The sequence below is a fragment of the Podarcis filfolensis genome (genome assembly GCF_964270895.1).
Source record: "Podarcis filfolensis genome assembly, chromosome: 13".
Taxonomy (NCBI): domain Eukaryota; kingdom Metazoa; phylum Chordata; class Lepidosauria; order Squamata; family Lacertidae; genus Podarcis; species Podarcis filfolensis.
In genome coordinates, this window is record NC_139615.1 from 45797403 (window position 1) to 45821034 (window position 23632).

A 23632-nucleotide genomic window follows, 5' to 3' on the forward strand; every position below is an offset into this window, starting at 1 on the left:
ATACACGGGTAGGGGACACGGGTGGCGCTGTGGTCTAAACCACTGAGCCTCTTGGGTTTGCTGATCAGAAGGTTGGTGTTTCGAACCCCGAGACGGGGGTGAGCTCCCGTTGCTTGGTTCCAGCTCCTGCCAAAAAGCACACCAAAAAGTGCAAGTAGATAAATAGGTACCGATCCGGTGGGAAGGTAATCGGTGTTTCCATGCGTTGCTCTGGTTTCGGTGTTCTGATGCACCGGAAGTGGCTCAGTCATGCTGGCCACATGACCCGGAAAAACTGTCTGTGGACAAAAGCCGGCTCCCTCAGCCTGTAAAGGGAGATGAGCGCCGCAACCCCAGAGTTGTCTGCGACTGGACTTAACTGTCAGGGGTCCTTTACCTTTACCATTTTTTATATACACAGGTAGTGCATAGGGGGGATGGGCGATTGTTCGCAGCCGTGAGTAGGAGATATACGGCAGTGATTGGGCGGGTGATTGATGTATGCGCCAAGGGCTGTTTGGGATTGGCTGTTGTTGCGGCAATTGGGCGGGCAATTTGTGGCTGCTGGCGGCGATCGGGCAGATGATTGTTGTCTTCTGTGAGCTGTGTGATTGGCAGCTGCTGTCTGGCGGATGAGCTCAACAACTGGGCAATCCTCCCCCCCCCCCCGCCAAACAAAGCTCAACAACCCTTGGCAACCCCTCCCCAAGCTTAACAACTGGGCAATCTTCCCCCATTTTCTTAATTTGGAGTCCCCAAAAATAGGGGTCGTGTTATACACGGGAGTGTGTTATACATGGAAAAATACAGTACATTTTCAGCAAGTTTTACCAAGTTGCTGGCCAGTTTCTTGTTCATAAATTAGGAGAAGGTTGCAAGGCACATGTCAGTTCAGTGATTTGGAAAATAACCTCCTAGGCAGTCTTAGTTGTATTGTGCATCGAAACAAAAAGCAGCTACTGTAAACAAATAGCCTGCTGTAATATAAGAGGTTGCATCTTGCACTCCCCACAAATCCATTCTGTTTTTAATAAAGCGTAGCTTGTACAACAGGCTCGCCTTTATTGGGCCAGTTTTGGGTATCTGTAATCATATCCCATTGATTTTTATACGCACCCATTTGCCACTTCTGGCTCACCGCAGAGTCTTACAGCTTTTAGAACTTCCTGTGCTTGATCATATATCAGATTAATAAGCTGAGATATGAATGAGCCTTCTTGGCTTCGCAGACAGCCACGTCGCTCCACTTTCAGCAAGCAAATAAACCAGGAAACCTTCAATTGAGTATGGCGTCTGAACTGGTTAACAACTTTGGAGCAAGCCAGGGCATTGAACCACAACTTCAAAGCTTGGTTTCCTAGTATGGGCGAAATGGCAAGCTATAGTTCAAGGTTTCAAAACCTTAGACTTGGGTCTGTATGCTGCCCTCCAAGCCTCTCTGTTTGGCACTCAAGACTCAGCCCAGAGTCCCACACCCTCTTGCAAGCCCTGCTTTGCATCTCCCTTGAACGCTTTTGCCTGGTTGGAATGTGTCCGTCAGCTGTGACATTGCATAGAAAAGGGGTGTGTGAGCATGTGTAGAAACTAGCTCACTGTACAAAGGTAACATGTACAGGTGCTGCTATGCTCACTTTTGTCTCTGGCCCTGCCTGCAGAAGGGAATGTGGCCTCCAGCTGAACAAGGTTCCTCAGCAATGCTGTAGTTCATTGAAGACTTTGTGGTCACTCACCTGCCAAAAGGAAGAGCTTAAAGGGCTGTCTGTGCACGTGGCCAAGAAACTTACCCATCTCTTAACTTACTAAGCTAAGAGATGATATCCGAAGTCCCACTGCGGAAGTTGGGGCCATCAGAGAGGTTGTCCTGCCGGGATCCATGCCAGTAGCAGATAGGAGCATAGAAACTTGCTTTGTTTTGGCACTCACTCATTGAGTGAGTCCAGATAAACAATGAGGCCACGGATGGGAAATCCCTATGAGCATGAACTGTAACCAAGTTCTTAACTGGAGGGTAGGCACTTGCTGGGTTAATTATACAGTGTTTACTCTTTCTTTGTAAAGGAACATTCCCAAGTTATTTGGCATGGCAATGAAGTTTAGTGTTTTAGTGTTTTAGTGTTTTATGGTCAGGTGCCCTGTTAATTATTTAACGTGAAAATAGCAGCCAAAAGCAAAGGCCAGTTGTACGGCTGACATTTCATTGCCTATTTTTAATACAGTGGTACCTCGGGTTACAGATGCTTCAGGTTACAGACGCTTCAGGTTACAGAATCCGCTAACCCAGAAATAGTACCTCGGGTTAAGAACTTTGCTTCCGGATGAGAACAGAAATCGTGTGGCTCCAGCGGGAGGCCCCATTGCCTAAAGTGGTGCTTCAGGTTAAGAATAGTTTCAGATTAAGAACGGACCTCCAGAACAAATTCAGTTCTTAACCCGAGGTACCACTGTACAGCTGATAAATAAATTCAAATATATTGTTTCGTATAGTTCAACATTTAATGGAAATGTAATGCAGCACTTAATGCAGTGCTCAAAGGCATTGCATTATTAAAACATATTCAACACAATGGGATATAAACAAGAATGAAATATGTCAGGTATTATGTAAAAGTGAAGATGCTACTGTCAATGGAATGGATGAGCTTTGGCTAAAAACTGCTATCACAAAAGAGAACCACATGAATAGCTCTATAGTGGTGCACAAAAATGTCAGCTTGGTCCAATTACAATATAAACATAAAAGATGTGAAGAAGAAGCAGGATCTGTACTTCTGTGTGATATACTTTTGCATAATTCTATGGAGCATATATATACATTTGTATGTATTATGTATTAATGCAACAACCGTATGCCCAAGAGCATTTAATTATCTATTAAGCTTGAAAATAGAACCAATTCTGAAATGAGTGGAGATTTAATATTGTAGTAAAGCACTTGTTGACATCAGTGAGTGCTTGAAGCAATTTTTTGATTTAGGCATATTGTGCACAAATAAGGCTTGCCTCTAAAGCAGGGGTAGTCAACTTTTTTATACCTACCGCCCACTAATGCATCTTTCTTGATGGTAAAATTACTTTAACGCCCACCAGTGCTCGATGGAAGGCGGATTCAGCCTGTGCCGTAGAACCCCCTACCGCCCACCTAGAATCCTGAAACGTCCACTAGTGGGTGGTAAGGACCAGGTTGACAATCCCTGCTCTGAAGGTTCACAGAGAGGAGGAATATCTCGTGTCGCACAGTGGCTAAGAATGGGAGCCAAAAAGCCACAGGTTCAAATTTAAGCCGACACGCACTCATTGAGTAATCCACTCTCTCTCAGCCACAGCCTGGCCTCTGCAACAGGAGGTTAATAATTCGGGCCTCATCTGAACACTGGAAATATTTTCCTTCTTCCTCCTTTGGTGTTATCATTCTCATTCCAAGTGTGCCCGTAAGCTGTGTAGTTTGGCTGAAGGTGCCATTGGAATGGCAGTTCTCCATGGGGCATTGTCAGATTGGCGGGTGGGGACGGGGAGTGCTGAACATTCCTCCTGCATGCTCCTGGATGTGGGCTGGTTGCTGGCTTCCTCTTTCTTTGCTATTTATAATCTGCTCCACAGTTTTATGGGCCTGAATTGTGTTCTGGCGTGATGAATTGTGGCTTTATTTTCAACTGGAATTGTGCCTGTTGCAAGCCAAGCCCTCTTCAGGCTGGATTTGCATATATCACAGTGCTGCTTGCTCCAGGTGGCTGCAGCTCAGCCTGTTAACTTCCCTCAAGGATTGTCCCAGTGATATCTTAATTTCCCTCGCTTTTTCTGATAAAAACACAAAGAGATAAAAATGTCCTTTCTAAGTTAATGGAGCACAGGGTGAACCAGCAGCTTCTTTTCTCTACGCTGAAAGCATGGAAAATTAGGTTCGTTGGCTGATTCTGAGCTCTTAATGTGGTGGAAGACCAAAAAAAAAAAAAAAAAAGTTATTCCATCAGAGAAATTACAGAATGAAAATTGAAATGTGTGTGAGAAGGGCTGAGCAGGTGGAGGCTGGAATGTGAAGGTTATGTTTGTATGACAACCATACAGAAAGACGGAATGCAAGAACTATTGCCATAACTGTTTAGGGCAAAGGAAGGAGGAAAAGATAAGAGAGTTGCTATGCCTCGTGATTAAACCGGAAGAAACTGGTAGAAGGAAGTATTGCTGTATATGGACATTGCTACCCCTTTGCTTCCTTTTGCTTGTGTGTAAATGCTTGCGCAGTTTTCGTATTTGGTGTGCCACCTTCCAGCTACCTGCTGGTTGAGGTTGTTTCACATCGGCCTAGCCACGCCTGAATAAGAATCCTGTTTGAGTGACAATTTGTGTCTGGATTCTGTTGGCTGTTTCGGGCAGCCAATAGAACCCCAATATTTCCCCAAACTTCACTTGTGTGTGTCTGTGCCATGCACAGTTTTAGAAGCCTCTATCAAGTCCCTTCCCTACTCCGTTGTCTTTTCTTCCTAAAAGAAAAAGCCACATGCCAGGGGTGTGTGGCCTTCCAGGCCTTTCTGCCTGGTACTTGGAGCTCAGTCCATGCCACACCCTCCCCAGCCTTGTTCCCCACCTTCCTTGAGTGCCTGTTCCTGGCTGGAATTTATGCCTTCAAACTCTGATAAATGACCCTTTCTTGCCTGGAATGGAGAGCAGGCAGGATTGCATGGCTTTGTAGAAACCAGTTTACTCTACGGAGGCAACTCCATAGGTTGCCTGGAAGGGAATGCGACTGATGGGCTCAAAAGGTTTTCCAGCTCCTAAGTCTTGTAGGGAAGATCCCTGAGTCACATTGGCTTTGCATTCCTGTTTGGTTTCCTGCTCTACAATATCCTTTTTGACATGAGATAACTAGAGCTTGTACATGCTGTATTCCAAATGTGGCCAGTGCGTACAGTTATATAGACCTGTGTGCTTTACTTGAAACATTGCAGACTGTCCTGTCAAGAGAGACCCCTGGCCAAGCAAGCTGACAGAGGCTTTCAGCCCAGGCCACACACTCCAGTAGGTAATGCTTGTGTGTTGCTTTGTTCACGCGACACACGTAGGCACTAGCGCTGCATCATTACAGCATTTTTCATGGGTGGATGGGAGCAGGCACCAGGTGGACCAGTAAGGGAACAGTGGTGAGATGTTTGAGGATAGAGCTATGTGTGCCCTGTGGCCTGCCCAGCACTTCCTCAGCTAACCTGCTGCCTTTCGGTGTTGTGGAAGACCCAGTTCCATTGCCAGTTTTAAATTGGATCCAACTGCATGTCTGGTTGATTTCTGTACATGAATTTTTTTTTTCCTGGGGGGAGGCATCTTGTCTTGGACTGGCCCTGGTCTAGCAACAGGAGACCTGGATAGGTTGGAGGTCACATACTAGATCAGGCAGGCAGGGTAGCATGGGAAAAGGACAGGGCAGTGACGATTTGCAGCTGATTCTGCTGGAAAGTTGTGGGTTTTTGTTAAGGCTGTGGGGTCAGCTGACAATACTCAGAGAAGTACTGCAGCCAAGAGAGAAGCCTTGAACCATAAAATTGGGACTGCCTGGCTGGCAGGAGGTGCAGGGGGTAATGCACTGAAGAGTTATGGTTGGAGGTCCCAGTTTGAGACGTGCCTCATCCTTGGCACCTTACCCTTACATAACGTCAACGAGGAGCCAGAAGCGATCAGATTTCCACAGCGCCTTTTTAATAGTTTCCCACTGAGCATTAATTTGAACACCCACCGCCAACATTTTGAGCATGATTGATTTTGCGTGGTGTGTTCTGTGTCTGTGATTGCATTCACTTGTGCTGTTTAGGTTTCTTCCTTCATACCACCCACGACATTTAAAATGCCGGAATAGACTCTTCATTGAGCGCCATGCTGCCAGGAACACAGCTGCCAACTGGAAGGCTTATTCACTTTATGAATCAGGTGGCAAGTTGATACCTGTGGTGGAGGCAGCCTGACCTGATGAATTCCCCTGAATAACTCAAGCCTCTTATTTCCACAGCCGTCAAGGCTGATGACTGCCCTGCCTGGGTGCTGGTGTTCCTTTGGTTGTGTGTTTCATTCATTGGGCACTGGCTCCTCCAGCATTTGCTCTGTTCTTTGGAAATAGAATTGTAGCTTTCAGATTGCATTTTGTGGGTGCTTCTTGGGGGTTCTGCACCAAGTAACTTGGTCGTAAGGACATAGCAAGAGCCTCCTGGATCAGGCCAATGGCCCATCTAGTCCAGCATCCTGTACTTATAATGGCTGAACAGTTGCTGGTGGCAAACCAGCAAGCAGGATTCGAGCACAAGAGCAATCTCCCCTCCTGTGGTTTCCGGCATTGGAAGCATTGCCAGTTTGGTGTAGTGGTTAAGAGCGGTAGACTCATAACCTGGTGAACCGGGTTCGCTTCCCCGCTCCTCCACCTGCAGCTGCTGGGTGACCTTGGGCCAGTCACACTTCTCTGAAGTCTCTCAGCCTCACTCACCTCACAGAGTGTTTGTTGTGGGGGAGGAAGGGAAAGGAGAATGTTAGCCGCTTTGAGACTCCTTAGGGTAGTGATAAAGCGGGATATCAAACCCAAACTCTTCTTGCTGTTTCCAACTGTGGAGGCAGAACCATAGCCATTGTGGGCAAGTAACTGCCTGCTATTCCTGACCCTCCCTTGCTATGCACAGCAGCAAAGGGCACGCTGTCTGTTTTATCTGTAGGCTCCACAGGCTAACTTGAGAGTACATGTGTGTTCTTTGACTTGGTTTTCTTGGTCTTACAGAGCGTATAGCTCGCCACCTGTCTTTATATTCTTGGATTTCTTCCCCCTGCTTATCTTAGGTAACAATGGCATGGTGAGGGTCTCGTGGAGCTAAAACCGTGTCCCCAAGTTTCTTTTACTTTCTTCCATGAAGCTGAAAGCCTGCCGTTCACTCCTAATTGAAAAATTGTGATGTTGCAGTTGGACCCTGTTGTGTGAGCTGCATCTGTTCTCTCCTTCTTGCGCTGGGTAGAGCTAGGCATCCATCAACAGAAACGTCTCCCGGGGGGGAGGAGGGCTGTGTCTGCTTGCACAAAGCGTATAGAGATGCACTGCACCCCACTCAGGTCCCTACAATATACAATAACACCATTGTGAAGCATTTAAAGGATTAATTTAGCAGAAAGATGGTAGGGTCAAAAGCCAAGCTGTTGGAAAACAATGGAAATAAGTGTTCTGTTTCAATTCAAGCCTGGTAATTGGATCATTCGTAGCAAACAATGTTTGTGCAAATATAAATCTAAAAGGCCCGCAGTTCAGAGAGGGAATAGTTTTTCTTGACTTTTGTCGTGGCCCCCTACAGAGGCAGCCCAAGGGGAGGGGCTGCTATTGTGAGCTGCTATCTTTATCGTACTCCTGCTTACCTAGCAGTTCTCCTGCCAACCTAGCAGTTCGAAAGCATGTCAAAGTGCAAGTAGATAAATAGGTACCGCTCCGGCGGGAAGGTAAACGGCGTTTCTGTGTGCTGCTCTGGTTCGCCAGAAGTGGCTTAGTCATGCTGGCCACATGACCCAGAAGCTGTATGCCTGCTCCCTCGGCCAATAAAGCGAGATGAGCGCTGCAACCCCAGAGTCGGTCACAACTGGACCTAATGGTCAGGGGTCCCTTTACCTTTACCTATCTTTACCGTAAGCAGCCGCAAATTCATCTAGAGCTCCTCTTGCTCCACCTTCAGACCTGGAGCCTGGATTTTACCCCTGTGACAAACAAGGAGGCACTCCTGAATGAGGTGGATCTCTGTTTTATTAAATCTTACCATTTAAGAGCCTAGAAATACAAGGGAAGAGGAAAAGGGAGCAGTTCAGAGAGAGCCAGTGTGGTGTAGTGGTTAAGAGCGATAGATTCGTAATCTGGGGAACCGGGTTCGCTTCCCCGCTCCTCCACATGCAGCTGCTGGGTGACCTTGGGCTAGTCACACTTCTCTGAAGTCTCTCAGCCCCACTCACCTCACAGAGTGTTTGTTGTGGGGGAGGAAGGGAAAGGAGAATGCTAGCCGCTTTGAGACTCCTTCGGGTAGTGATAAAGTGGGATATCAAATCCAAACTACTACTACTACTACTACTATTCTTCTTCTTCTTCTTCTTCTTCTTCTTCTTCTTCTTCTTCTTCTTCTTCTTCAATTAAAGAGATTTTTTTTTAATTAACAAAAGCAGGCATTTAAATTTAAAATTGCCATTAGTTTGGGCCAGGCCAACTTTGTACCTGGTGGAAGAAGAGTAGGGAAGGCACATAATCCCAGGAGCTCTTTACTTTGGCCAGTGACTGGTGCCAAACCTATGGGCTCGTCAAAACCTGGGGTATTTTTAACATAGAGGGGGAAGCATTCATTCTAGGTAAGGGTTTTTTGGCTTGCTGGGTGGCACTGGTAAATTGTAAGTGACGGGTTGTACAACACTGGATTTTAAATTAAACTGCTTCTCTACCTCCATGGCCCTGATAGCTCAACTGCAATTGGGTTTTAGTTGTTCTTAAAACACCACATTTCTATGACTCTGCAAACAAAGTTGCTTGACAACCTTTTTCTACGCCATTGCAGTATAAACCTGTTTCCTACTGAGCCGTAAGAGTCACTTGAGTTTAAGGATTTCATTCTGGTTGGCAGTTAGTGTTTTTCTTTTTTCTTTTTTGGTAAGTTGATGACTGCCTTTAACTCCTAGGGAATGTGTCAGGCACAAAGTTGCAAGATTTATATCATCTGAAAGCTGGGGCTCCCATTTTTCAGAAAATATTAACTTCTAGACTTTGCCTTCTTGTTATGCACCATGTCAGACAGTGCCACTGCCCTTGTTCCAGCTGTGTATTTTGGCAAGGTGGTTAGACTAAATATAGCCAATGCTAGTCCTTGTATCTAGCTGTCAGTTCTTGGGTTGTGCATTCTGTGCATGCCATTCTCCATTGCCAACGTCCTGAGAAAGCTTTGGCTTGTTAATTCATTAAATTTGGATTGTTAGTACTGGGTATTTTATGTATTTCTTCTGGTAACCAATTCTTGCTTTCTATGCTTTCCTAGTATTAGGTAACAGATAGCAAATTCAGTGCCATAGAATATTGCACAGGGCCGTGGATGCTTGGCCTATTCATTCTATATTTGGCTTGCAGTGTTCTTGCTGTGAGCTTGTGCTTCAGAAGTGCATGTCACATAGAACTTCCATCTCTGTTTGGTAAAGAATAAAAATGTGCTCTCCTGGGGAGAGAAAACTAGATCAAATTGTTGTGCTTCTGAAATGTCCAGTTTTGGCTCCCAGGCTCAAAAACATTTAGGCAAGTAAGTGAGTTGCCATTGCATGCCTTCAGGAGCATGATTTTATACCACTAAGCTGGTCAGACATTTCATTATTATAGTGGTTTTCCCATGTTTCGTTTAGCAGGAAACTAGGTTTTGTGACCAAGTCACAATAGGAATCTGAAGCTAGTCTTGACTTTCTTGAGTGTTCCTGTATCATATCCGTATTTCCAAATATGTGTCTCATTTGCTTAGTGCATTACATTTTGAGATGTACACATACAGTCACGGGAAAAAGAAAGTACACCCTCTTTGAATTCTGTGGTTTTACATATCAGGACATAATAACAACCATCTGTTCCTTAGCCGGTCTTAAAATTGGGTAATGCAACCTCAGATGAACAACAACATATGACAACACACATGTGTTGTTGTTCATCTGAGGTTGTATTTACCTAATTTTAAGACCTGCTGAGGAACAAATGGTTATTAGTATGTTCTGATTTGTAAAACCACAGAATTCAAAGAGGGTGAACTTTTTTCCCCCATGACTGTTCCCATGTCTTTAAGTGAATGCTTAAAAAGATAATCTGTGGCGCAGTGGTAACCAGCATGATGACCTTTGAATGTTACTGGACTACAACTGCTGTCAATCATACTTGAGCTCATGGGAGTTGTATTCCAACAATATATGGAGGGGACCGCAATGCTTACCCCTGCTGTAGAGATCATCCAAGAATAAAGATGAAAAACATCTAAGGGACAACGTAAGAAACCTGATAAATATAATTGAATACCTTGAAGTCAGAAATGAGAAACAGGCAGTATTAATGTTCATAGACGCGGAAAAAGCGTTCGATAATGTTTCTTGGCATTTCATGAAAGAAAACTTAAAAGTATTAGGAATTGGTGAAAATTTTTTGAGAGGTATTGACACGATTTATTCGGACCAAAAAGCAAAGTTAATAATTAATAACAACATATCAGATAATTTTGAGATAACTAAAGGTACTAGGCAGGGATGTCCTTTGTCTCCCTTGCTATTTATTACAGTCCTAGAGGTCTTGAACAAGAGGCTAAGAGAATCATCAAAAGTCAGAGGCATTAAGGTGGGACGAAAAGAATTTAAGTTAAGAGCCTTCGCAGATGATCTAGTCTTAACGTTGGAAGAACCAAGACAAAGTATGAAAGAGGCAATAAAAAGAATGGAAGAGTTTGGGAAGGTATCAGGGTTTAAACTCAACAAAAACAAGACGAAAATGCTAGCAAAAAATCTGAAGAAAGAAGAGATGGAAGAATTAGACTCAGGAATCGCGATAGCTAAAAAAATAAAATATTTAGGAATTTGGATGACAACAAAAAATATAAACCTGTACAAGGACAACTATGAGGTGGTATGGAAAGAAATTAAGAAAGATATGGACATATGGAGCAGACTAAAATTGTCATTATTAGGAAGAATCTCTGTGATAAAAATGAATATACTACCTAGACTGTTATTTTTATTTCAAGCAATACCAGTGGTAAAAGGGATAAGACAATTTAAGGATTGGCAAAAAAATGTAGCGAAATTTGTCTGGCAGGGGAAAAGGCCAAGGATAAAAATGAAGATACTAGTAGATAAGAAAGAAAGAGGAGGTTTTGATTTACCAGACCTGACTTTATATTATGAAGCTTCGTGCTTGGTATGGTTAAAAGATTGGCTGACTTTAGAAAATACTGACCTATTAGATCTAGAGGGCCACGACAATAGATACGATTGGCATTCGTACCTATGGTACAACAAAGTAAAGGTACATAAAGGTTTTCTAAACCATGTGATCAGGAAATCTTTATATGAAGTATGGGATCGGAATAAAAACCTCCTGGAAAGAAAGACACCGTGGTGGATATCACCAATTGAGGTGCTGACAACAAAAAAAGTAAACATGGAAGGGGAAAGAGTAACATATGAGGATATTACTAGGAAAACAGACCAAGGGATAAAGCTCAAACCATATGACCAAATTGAAAAGATGTTAACAGGGTGGCTGCAATACCACCAGATCAGTGACTTATTAAAGGAAGATAAAAAGAGAAATGGGTTCGAAGACAAAAAATCGAAATTCCAAATCGAGTTAATAGACTGTAAAGATAAAATTTTATCAAGAATGTATAGCTTATTGCTAGAATGGTATACAAAAGACGAAGAAGTAAAGGAATCAACGATAAAATGGGCAATTGATATTGGGCATAACATTGAATTGGATGCGTGGAAAAGATTATGGAAGGAGGGTTTGAGATTTACAGGATGCGTGGCTTTAAAGGAAAACTTGCTAAAAATGATGTATAGATGGCATTTGACGCCAGTAAAATTAGCTAAAATGTATAGGGAAAAAGATAGAAAATGTTGGAAATGTAAAAAGGCAGATGGCGACTATTTCCATATGTGGTGGACCAGCGATAAGGTAAAAAAATTTTGGGAATCAATTTATAATGAACTCAAAAAAATATTTAGATATACTTTCCCCAAAAGACCGGAAGCGTGTCTATTAGGCTTAATAGGAACAGAAATTAAAATAGAAGATCAAAATTTGTTCATGTATGCTACAGCTGCCGCGAGGACCCTTCTGGCCCAAAGATGGAAAGTATAAGATATACCAACTATTCAGGAGTGGCAGGCGAAGTTGACAGAATATGCAGAACTTGCCAAACTGTCAGGGAGGATCTGGGACCAGGGAGATCAAAGATACCAAAATAACTGGAGTAAATTTATTGAATATTTAAAGAAGAATTGTAAAGAGGTCAAGACACTAGCAGGATTGACATAATACCTCCAATGTATAATAGTACTAATATGAGAATGATGTGCGTGATGGAAAGAGGATAAATATACCAGTTGCGGGGAGGGAGGGGGGTCGTGACTCGGCAGAGTCAAAGGGAATGTATGGTGCTATTACAATTTGTTGGAAAAGAATATGTAAGGAAAACAATAAAAATTCACTTGGGAAAAAAAAAGAATAAAGATGAAAAACGTGTAAAGAATATATGCTATTAGGTGTGTGGAAAGAGAGAGAGAGAATGAGAGATCATCCCTGGTTATTCTCACCCCTCCCAAAATGAAGGTTAAAAATTACTGAAAATAAATTGTAGCTAGGAATCTATTTCCCGTAAAGCACATGGTATCATGAAGTGAGAGTACTAGTACGCTTTCTTCAGAACTCACAGGGAGATTAGGGTTTATAATTGTTCAGGGAGGGAGCTGGGGGATCATGAACTTTCCCCTCCCCTCCTCTTTCAATGCAATGTCCTTCAACCTGCCCCATTGTAACCCGGGGCATCCTTATTTCTGCGTATGGAACCCAGTATCAGATTTACAGTGCTTAAGCTAGCGATGCATACATGCCAGCAAAAAATAGGTAGAAAAGTGGTCACAATCTGCTGTATGTTGTGAATGTAGGGACGGCAAAGGAAGCATTTCATAAAAGTGCATCGGGGTATCTTCTGATTCCTCTATTTTGCTTACTAAAAAATATTCAGCCCACCTGTCCTGTGATTTTTCAAAGTGACTCACAAGCTGACAAGGAACAAAATAGTATCCTTTAAAATATTTTACATGCCAATGAAACACCAGATTGTAGCTGAGTACCTTTGAACTCTGCAAGCAGCAGGAACTGAGAAAACGGTTCCTGCTTCTTGTTGTCCCCATAGTGGATAAAGAGGGAATATGAAGCATGGTCTCCTCTGAGGATCTTGTGAGAGAGAAGATAGTAACCAGAGCAAAAGCACTTTTTAAAACCAGCACTTGGAATTGCACCCAGAAACCAGTTGGGAAACTAGCTGTGTTCACAATGGATCGGCCCATTAGCCTTCATATTCTCCTATGTCTGTGACATAAGAAAAAGTTAAAACTCCTGTTTTCTGTTGTGTAGTAGCTTCACGTCTGTGAAAACTCCACTCTGGTATTTCCTTGTAGAGGAAAATAGCATGTCTCAACATCATGGACGCAATATGCAGCAAGGAAGGGTGTAAAAAGGTAAAGGGACCCCTGACCATTAGGTCCAGTCATGCTCAACTCTGGGGGTTGCGGCACTCATCTCGCTTTATTGGCTGAGGGAGCTGGCGTACAGCTTCCGAGTCATGTGGCCAGCATGACTAAGCCACTTCTGGTGAACCAGAGCAGCGCACGGAAACGCCGTTTACCTTCCCGCTGGAGCGGTACCTATTTATCTACTTGCACTTTGACGTGCTTTCGAACTGCTAGGTTGGCAGGAGCAGGGACCGAGCAACAGGAGCTCACCCCGTTGCGGGGATTCGAACCACCGACTTTCTGATCGGCAAGTCCTAAGCTCTGTGGTTTAACCCACAGTGCCACCCACGTCCTGGACTCAAAACAAGGTTTTACAGCCTAATTCCTATGCTTTTACTTTTACTGCCAAGGATGGGACTTGGAAACTCTGTTGAACCCACACATGTGGGAACCTGGAGGGATAAATTGCAATTAATATATCCTCTCCTTGTTAGGATCGCCCTACTCGCATGTAGGACCCTGGCAGAGACACATGCCCAACTGGCATGTTCTCTCCCTCCTGGTCGATCGTTCGGGAGCTTCAAAAGCTTTCTCCAAACCCAACAGCACAGCGACTGATACCAAGAGGTATTAGCAAGCTTAGGGATCCTGCAGAGTATCTGCAGTTCACGTAACAGACTCAATAGCTCAGCATTTTGGCTAATCTACTTTTATTTATATATAATACACTTGGAGCATTCTGACTTAGCTCCTTCCTCTTTCTCATGAGACAGCAAAGAGAAAGAAACAAAGGACAATAGTCCTACATTCTGGAACACAGTAGTACAAAACTTCCTGTCTCCGTCACTTCTCACACTGTGGAACCTTCTGATCGGCAAGTCCTAGGCTCTGTGGTTTAACCCACAGCGCCACCCGCGTCCCAAGGAAGGATGTAAATTGGAATAAATGAATGGCTGTTTTTGTAAGGTTCTTCTGTCTTTGTTCAGTGTGACTAGGAGGGTGTTGAGTGAAGGATTTAAGATTTGATAATATATTTTCACTGCTCTGTTTTCCAGCAATGCTATTGGCCCCTTGGTTGCCCTCTGGCTTATTTATGACAAAGGTGGCGTACTGCAAGAAGCTCCTACCCCCGTATGGCTGCTCCTTTACGGGGGCGTTGGCATCTGTGTGGGCCTCTGGGTCTGGGGGAGAAGAGTGATCCAAACCATGGGAAAAGACCTCACGCCCATCACGCCGTCAAGGTACGTGCCCATCTCCTGCATCTAATTGCCCTGGCATCTCATGCTAGCTATGCCGTAGCATATGTGTGCCTAATGATTCCTGGTTTTGATCGGAGTAGTGATGTACGTAGCTTTCTCTTTAAACTAATGGCAATGTTGTTTGCATTGTTGAGGTCTAGTTGGGCAGAATAGCCTACCAATGTCTGAATAGCATAGAGAGGCATAAATTAGGAAATGGCAAAAATCGAAGTAGTTTTCCATGTGCTTCTGAATGATTAAAAAAAGAAACCAAACCTGTGATTTTTTTATTTGCTTTTAATGCATACTAGACCTCTGCTGCTAACCTGTTTACTAATTAAGCACGATTTATTGGAATGTAGTATAGGTTGTCAGTAGCAGCGAGCTGCTCAGCTAATTTAATGTGGATGTGTGTGTCCAGTTTTTGTTATTCAGCAGCTCTTTGTTCTCTCACTTAATATAACTCAATGACCAAAGATCAGTCGGAGGGAACCGGTTGGAGACGATTCTGGTAAGACGTTGGCATGTTGCATGGTGTCAGCCCAGACTGATTGATTACACTTTTTTTTAAGAAAGAGTGACTGTGAAGTGTTTTTTTTATGCTTCCTGCAGTGGATTCACTATTGAGTTGGCTTCGGCGTTCACAGTTGTGATAGCTTCCAATATTGGACTTCCTGTCAGTACTACACACTGCAAGGTATGCCTTTGCCATGTGACTGCAGCCAGGCCGGTCTGGACTGTTCGTGTTTTAACTCTGCTGCCCAGATCAGTTTATAGCGGCATGATACCACAATGAGGAAATGCACACGTCCATTTCACATCCAAGAGCTCTCCCCACCCACCCCGTCACTCCATTCATATGAATGGACAGCCCTCAGGTTCCCTTCTTAGACATCTCACCCTTTTTTGCACATTGTGGAATCAAAGTATTTCCTCTCTCCCACAAACACTTGTTATCAGATTATTCCCTACGCATCCACATGGAATTCGGCATAGTGGTATGTTCCCCGAAAGAGCAATCCATCAACCATTGGCCTTCTGCATTGCCCATTAATTTCAGAGGGCCTTGTGCAGAAGGGAAGATTGGTGGGGCTGCACACCAGGAACTGTCTAATCTCGATGTTTTCACATGGTTATGGAACTGCACATGAGAACATTTAGGAATAATGACACTAGCCCAAATGTTTTAGAGTGTAGTGGGGCGGATGGCCCGAGGCGTTTTGATGCCTGAGGCAGGATATCCAAGTCACGCCCGCCTATTGGAATTAAAATAGCAAACTAAAAATCTACATTGTGCTGCCCTTGACTGGTACACCAAAATTTGCTGCCATGCACGGTGGAGTTGGCCCTGAATAGCAGTAACTTTTTCCTCAGGTCATGCCATGTGAACGTTGATCTGCTGCACCCTTCTTTGTCCGGAGGTTCTGACACTGTTCATCGTTCATTCTTCTACTTTCCTGATGAATGCATGGCATGGGATTTCCTGTGTGTCGCTCTTACACTTCAAAATCTCCATCTGTCTTTTTTTTTATTTCTTTACAGTGGATTTTGCATTGAAGTAATGTGTGCGCTAACCGTACTTGTAGCCTCAAATGTGGGTATCCCAATAAGCTCCACTCATTGCAAGGTATTGGAGTCTGCAGTGGTCACGTCGATTAAACCCATGCTCAATCTTTAAAGAAAAAGAAACAAATAACAAATGCTGATTCCCCCACATCCCATTTTGCCTTCATTAAGTAATGTACTACCAAGCAAGTTTTAAAATTAAAAAAGCAATAATTAAAATATGGAAATTTAGTTATTTACAAAATTATACAAAACATGTGAGTTGCAAATTCCCCCCAAATGTTAGAATGTTGGGGAGGTTTTCTTTTTTTAAAAAAAAAGAGAGCGAAAAGAAAAAGAATGTATATATTATATTATTATTCTTATTGCTGTTTATAAAACACATTGTAGTATTCATTTTGTAGTGTATTAACAAGCAACAGTCATCATCTTAACTTTTAGTTTCCTTGCTTCTATATAAACTTAAACTTCTTAGTATTAGCTTTCGACTAACAGTTTCATACATTTTATTTTCTTCCCCCAGATTTGCAGTTTCTCATATGTAACTTTCATGGATTGTGGTGTGCATAATTTTAGGAGCATACATCACAAGTCATTAAATACAGAACCGAGCATTCATGTATCTGAAGGCAAATGGTATTTGATTTCAAGCCAATCAGAACTAGAAGGTCTATACAGATTGTAGCTTTTCAGTGATTAATCTGCTTTTCTAACCTGTATTCTCATCAAAACGTAGTCAGCTAAACTTTGATAATGTTTAGAAATGGGTTAACTGATGCCAGTGTCACTGATACCCTCTAAAAATTGGGAAAATTCATGAAACAAAACAGAGCATAAGTTGAATATTTTTTTAAATTGGTGTTAAAATTAAATTGTGGTACTTTTCATATACATCACTATTCATGCTTTCAGACCTGCCCCCCCTTTATTTTAGCATATATCATATCTCTACCACTGCCCACTTTCCATTTCTCTTATTCTCCTCCCCCAAGTTCCTCCCCCCCCCCCAATCTCTTTAAAAAACACCCTAACAAATAAAAAGAGAGTCGCAGTGGGGTGACCAATCTGCTAGAAGGAAAATCCGTAGCAAGTAATGAGGTAGAAGAATAGACAAAATCTCTAGGAGCTGATAACAGTTCATGTATGAACATATCACTATTCTCCTTAAAGAAGATTGCAAAATATTGTAATATGAGGTCGAGTTAAACAATGTTTTTAGATACCATGATTACAGTCACATGTCCATTACTTTCAGGGCTAGAAAAGTGTGCTACACGCCCCCTACAATTTCATAAGCAGAAGCCAACCCCATCCCCACAATCCAGGCAAAGATCCCATTTACAGAAGCCATCTGGACTGGCAATTGAATTTTACGTCCACATTGGTGACAGAACCGTGTTTTCTGCTGCACCTAAGAACAACAGGATAACTTAAACGGTCTTGGAAGGCTGCAGGGCACACAGACCTCTTGTCAACCTAAACATTATCACTGCTCACTCGCCACTTTGCCTGGTGCCTGCGCAGATAAATGTTCCAGTGTTGCTGCACTAGTGTCAGCAGTCGTCATGTGAGCACACCTTGCATTTGCACACATGATTCCTGCTGGTGGTGTAGGTCCTGTTCTGGAAAGGATCAGGTGAAACTTCCCCAGGCAAAATGAAGAACAAAGCATGTTCGTGACTATCCATTTTTATCTTATGGTCTAGGGGCAATGACTGACAAGGGGGAAAAGAAATTTATTACAGACGTTGAATGTTAGCCAGTAACTTCTTACTGTAACTATGATCAGACTTGTGGCTTTCAGAACTGATTTGATCAGAGATAGTCCTATGACTAACTCTTGGTGACTAAGACTGAGCTATGCCATCAACACTAATTGGATTGAATTAATCCTTTGGAATGTTGCATCCTAGTAATTTATCTGACAAACCGTAAATCTCTAGAATATTTTAACAGAGGTGGATATGCCTTTCTATTTGCACGGACTCTTCAGGAGGCAGAAGGGATAGACAAGTGAAGTAGTCATTATCCTGATGCAGTTTTTATTTTTATATAGCTGCCATTCCCACTGTAACATATATGGGCCCTTCTTACATTAATTCAGCGGTGCTCAAATCTGTGGACAGTCATTACAGTAAGACAATGAGCTCCCGTTTGTCGGCCCCTGCTCCTGCCAACCTAGCACTTCGAAAGCACATCAAAGTGCAAGTAGATAAATAGGTACCACTCCGGCGGGAAGGTAAACAGCGTTTCCGTGTGCTGCTCTGGTTCGCCAGAAGCGGCTTAGTCATGCTGGCCACATGACCCGGAAGCTGTCTGCGGACAAACGCCAGCTCCCTTGGCCAATAAAGCGAGATGAGCGCCGCAACCTCAGAGTCGGCCACGACTGGACCTAATGGTCAGGGGTCCCTTTACCTTTACCTTTATAGCTTAGTAGTAAGCACATGTGCTGCATCCAAGAGGTCCTCGGTTTAGTCTCTGCCATTTCCAGCTAAGAAAGATCTTGGGTAGTTGGGCTGAGAATTACTTCTTTCTGCTTGAGGTCTTGCTGGTTGCAGTCAAAGAAGGCCAGATGGACCAGTATCTGTTTTTAAGGCAGCTTCATATGTGTTACATATAGACTTCTAGTTATTTGGATGGGGGCAGGGGAGATTGGGAAGAGAGCAACCAAATGTGTTGTTTCAGATAATTCTGTATGTTACTGTACCACTCACTGTATTTTTCGCTCTATAGGACGCACCTTTTCCCCTCCAAAAATGAAGGGGAAATGTATGTGCGCCCTATGGAGTGAATGCAGGCTTTCGCTGAAGCCTGGAGAGCGATAGGGGTCGGTGCGCACCAACCCCTCTCGCTGTCCAGGCTTCAGGAAGCTATCCGCAAGCCTTCAGAGCGCGGCGGGAGTTCCCCTGGGCTCCGAAGGCTTGCAGATAGCAGCCTGCAGCCCGAAGCCCAGGGAGTGCAGTGCCAACTCCCCTGGCTTTGGGCAGCTATCCGCAACCCTTTGGAGCGCTCCTGCAGCCCGCAAGCTCCGGGAGCGGTGGCAAGGCTGCGCAACCTTGCCTCCGCTCCTGGACCTGTTCTGGGGGCTGGGGTCGGGGGAAGCTCGGGCTTCCCCCGCCCCAGCCCCGCGGCTAAAAACGAAGCCGCACGCAGCCTCCCCGGCTGGAGAGTTTGTGTGTGGCTAAAGAGGAAGCCAAGACAGCGGGATGGCTTCTTTGCTCTTTGGGGCGGGGGGGAAAATAATTTCCCCCCCTTTATTCCCCCCCCTAAAAACTAGGTGCGCCCTATGGTCTGGTGCACCCTATGGAGCGAAAAATACGGTAATTTGGTGCACCTGATCAGTCAATTCCAGCCAGCTCCAAACTTGCTTGGAAGGAAATACGAAGCCTTCTTATTTAGCGCCCTTCCTTTCACAAATGGCTTCCTCTTGCCTGCAGTATCTCTTCTCCAGATGCTCTCTGACAAGAGGAAGGCACAACATGATAGTGTCTCAGTTGTACTCAGCCCTTAGGGAGAAATGTAGGGTCATAAGAGGAAAACCTTGGCAATACAAGAAAACAAACTGTGGACTTAATGGCACTTAGAAGGGAAATTGGGTTAAGCTGTTAAAAGAAATGGCAGTTGCTCACATAAGACAAATCACAATCCATTATTTGAGATGTGAAAACATAGTTATTCTTTTGAGCAAATATATTGTATTACAAGCCTTCATCCAGAGAACAGCTTCAGGCAAGCCCTAAAATGGCAGTGATCAGAACAGGAAAAACACATACTTCTTCTATTTGCCAGAGTGATAGAAGATTTGTCAGCCCTTTTGGCATATCTGAGATAACGTACCAATAGCAGGGATGGAAGAACACTAGATTTGCAGCTTGCTAGAAAAAGAGCTCTTGCTCTTTCCAGGATGGGGCTCAAAGCTGGACAAAATATCTAAGCTCCAACCTCAAGCCATATGCTCTTCACTTATGGAATCCAGCTTTGCCACCGATTTCCTATACTCTGCCACATAATTAATTTCCACTTTCTGTGGCACAGGACATGGGTGACGCTGTGGGTTAAACCACTGAGCCTAGGACTTGCTGATCAGAAGGTTGGCGGTTCGAATCCCCGCGACGGGGTGAGCTCCCGTTCCTCAGTCCCAGCTCCTGCCAACCTAGCAGTTCGAAAGCACGTCAGAGTGCAAGTAGATAAATAGGTACCGCTCCGGCGGGAAGCTAAACGGCGTTTCCGTGCGCTGCTCTGGTTCACCAGAAGCAGCTTAGTCATGCTGGCCACATGACCCGGAAGCTGTACTCCGGCTCCCTCGGCCAATAAAGCGAGATGAGCACCGCAACCCCAGAGTCGGCCATGACGGGATCTAATGGTCAGGGGTCCCTTTACCTTTACCTATGTCACGTGTTGCAAACTTCTGGGCATTTTATTTGTTATAACTTGCTAGTTGTAGTTTTTGTTACTGAGTGGTGGGTTTTTTGTTTCGTGTTTAAATTACCTTGTTAAGTTGCTTTGGAAATGGTTTGCCCTGAAAAGCAACATATATTACTTTAAATACATAAAACATGGTTGATTCTCTAATTTGTAATGGTTAGCCTTTCCTTTGAAAGGGGCATGGCTCCATAACTGCTATCACAGGCCTTAAATTAAGGAGAATGTCATATAAAGCTAGAAATAATAAGAATAAGAACTGCCATTGAATCCAAATTATGCAAGGCACTAATAGGTATGTTTCCCTGTCCCATCCCAAATAGTTTTCAGTTTGTGTGATAAATCCATGTAGAGCTCTTCTCCTGTGTGAAAAGGAAGCAGGAATTCCAGTTTCAGATACTCTGTAATTCTGGGCTTCAGCTGACTGGCATTGGTTTTGTCATAGATAGGGGTCCATAAATGTGTTTGCTGATTGGTCAGCAGTTGCCACAAGTCTTTCTGGCAATTGTAAGTCCCTGGAATACCCAGTTCAAAGTGGGAGGCTTGCATTACAAAAAAAAATGGAGGGGATGAGGCATTTCATTTTCGTGAAACGGATTGATCTTGCTTAGTGCCAGGCTTTGGAGACACTTGGTGCATCTCCTGCAGCTTCCACGTGCCTCCAAAGCATGGATTGGTTTGGCCCAGCCCTTCCCCTGAATCGCCTTACATGCCAGAGGGACGTTAGGGCGGTGGTGATCACAGATAATAGCTGGTTACGAAAAGCAAACCCAAATTTATGGACCCCTAGGTCATAAAGCATCTGTTGCCCATGTTAAGATGCCTTTAATTCTGATTCCCTTCTCAAACTTCCAAGGTTGGTTCTGTGGTGGCAGTTGGCTGGATACGCTCCAAGAAGGCTGTTGACTGGCACCTCTTCCGCAATATCTTTGTCGCCTGGTTTGTGACTGTCCCCGTGGCTGGCTTGTTCAGCGCTGCCATCATGGCTCTCTTCATGTACGCCATCCTGCCGTACGTCTGACATCGCTGCTCCTTCCATGGAAGAAGGGGTTGCCTCCGAAGAAGCAAAGGTCTCCCCTCCAGAGCACAGAGCTCCCTATTTAAACCATGCAGCAAGAGCTAATCAGCAAGGATTTGTCGTCAGAATCTAACATCTGCTGTACATAACATCTGTGTCATTGGTGACATAACATGTGGTGCCGTTTTCTTATGTATTAAAGAAATATATATATATGCTTACAGTAGGTAACACTACCTTAAGTTATAAGTGAGGTGAAAATAATTGCCTAGAACTTAATCCCTAGTAAAACTTGTACATAATGTATCATTCAGTAGCCATTTTTTTAATCTTTTAAAAGAACCTGGGATGTGTTTGTCGGTTTGATAAATGATGAAGCAATCTGCAAAAAGATGAGATTCTTTTTTGTAAAAAAAAAAACAAAAAAAAAGTGCTGTTCAATGATACTGGAAGCAAAGTGCAGAAGTACATTGGCAAAAACTCGGTTCATATCATATTGTTGTGTATAATACTGTATGAACATTGAATTTGTAAATACTTACAAAAATGTAACTTTTTAATGGTGCATTTCCCTCATATATTTTGGATAAGAAAGTTTAGAAAGTACCAAAGAAGGGGGAATAGCTTGTCAGTATTATATTTGTCTATCTGTGTGCTGTTTCTCTCTCTCTCTCTCTCTCTCTCTCTCTCTCTCTCTCTCTCTCTCTCTCTCTCTCTCTCCTCACCCTGCAACCCATTTAACTTTCTAATTAAAGTTATTTTCTACCAGCCAGCCACCAGCAAAGCCAGGATAGTATCGCTCATGTTTTACTGTAACAGGTAAAGTGTCGTACTGCTGCAGTCTTACATAAAAAATATCATCCACAGAGGATTTTAGTAAAAGCTCAGCTTCGTTATGTGTCAAACCTCAAATCAAACAAGTATTTTCCACCCCTTGTGTATAGGTCCAGTTCTACTCTCAAAACAGCCATCTGTCAGCAGGCTCAAGGGGGGGAGAAAGATGGGGTTTCAGAAAGGTTTTGCATTGCTTTTTCCTGATGCACCCAGTGTCAACGGTAACATAGATTGGCGGTGTTATGCCCAGTGTCTGAAAGGGAGCAATCTAGGACAGTTTGGGGTGCTAACCAACAGTGTTTGGTGGTTAAGATTTTTATACTACAGTTACCCTCATAACTGGAGGAGGAGTGAATACAAGAACCATTTCTGATCAAATGTCGGAGCATGTGGAAGGAATCTAAGCTACAGCTCTCCCTGCCAGTTCAGTGCTCGCAGGGGAAGGAGCTGCAGTGTGGGTTCCTCTGCTGTCGCCTGGGACTTAGGACATTGCCAAGGGTGCCTGGGAAAAATCACATTGCGACTGCTTCAGAACTGCAAAAGGCAGTGTCCAATACTCAGAAACGTGTTGTCCCTTTTTGAAGAGGCATCCAAGTCTGCCAGTTGTCATATGAAGACACTACCGAAGAGGCCTACAAGGTCTCTGGCCCTAGAACTGCAATTTGTCATAATTTGGTAGATACACATTGATGAACCCCCCCCCAATCTTTACTAGTATAAAGGGACCGTATCAACCTGGCAGACAGTGGTATGAATCCAGTTCCTCTTGCTATGGGAACCTTGAGTACAGGCTTTTGGAAAGCCTTGTTGAAACGAATCTGTGTTCTTGAGCAATTCCCATTTGTTTCCATTGAGCTCATAAATGAGCACTTCCCAGAGGATTTTGCTACTTGCAACGGTGTCCAGGTTGGGTTTACTGGAGTGGGCTTGAGGAGGTCTTGCTTGGAGAATGTTGGGAGCCTAGGACTGTTGAAATGCTGCTAAAAAAAATTCGATACATGAGCTTTCTTGGTACTCCATTGTGATCCTTTTTCATTGGTCATTCATTCTAAATTTATAATAAAAGAATACATTGCCCTAGAACTGCTTTCTTGTTTCTTGTTTTTTTTAAAAAAAGATACTGAACCATATGTTTTTACTATTTACAACCTACTAAGCTGTGGGCGCTTCCTAACTCAAAGCATTCCTTGCTTACTTTGCATTTGTTATAATCCTTTCGTTTGCTTTCCCTCTGTGTGAGTTCTTGTTTAGAAATTGGTAACAATGGCCTGGAAGGGGGGGGGGGCAGCAGAGGAACACACCCATTGGCAAAGCCCAAATAAAGCCAAGCTCTGTGTAA

The 23632-nt window shown here is 43.7% G+C and overlaps 1 protein-coding gene across 15 annotated transcripts in view; it reads left to right on the forward strand.

The window, feature by feature from the left end:
• Positions 1 to 23376, forward strand: part of SLC20A2 (solute carrier family 20 member 2) — a 95888-nt gene extending 72512 nt beyond the window's left edge. For 5 of the 15 annotated variants that reach the window (XM_083582917.1, XM_083582923.1, XM_083582922.1 and 2 more), the window contains exons 9-11: positions 14271 to 14456; positions 15066 to 15150; positions 21298 to 23376. In XM_083582917.1, coding sequence (XP_083439043.1) covers positions 14271 to 14456; positions 15066 to 15150; positions 21298 to 21462 — 436 coding nt within the window. In that variant the 3' untranslated portion in view covers positions 21463 to 23376. Of the gene's footprint in view, positions 1 to 14270; positions 14457 to 15065; positions 15151 to 15995; positions 18166 to 18422 lie in introns of all 15 variants that reach the window. The other 10 variants (XM_083582924.1, XM_083582919.1, XM_083582925.1 and 7 more) reach the window with 7 other exon arrangements.
• Positions 23377 to 23632: the final 256 nt, after the last annotated feature.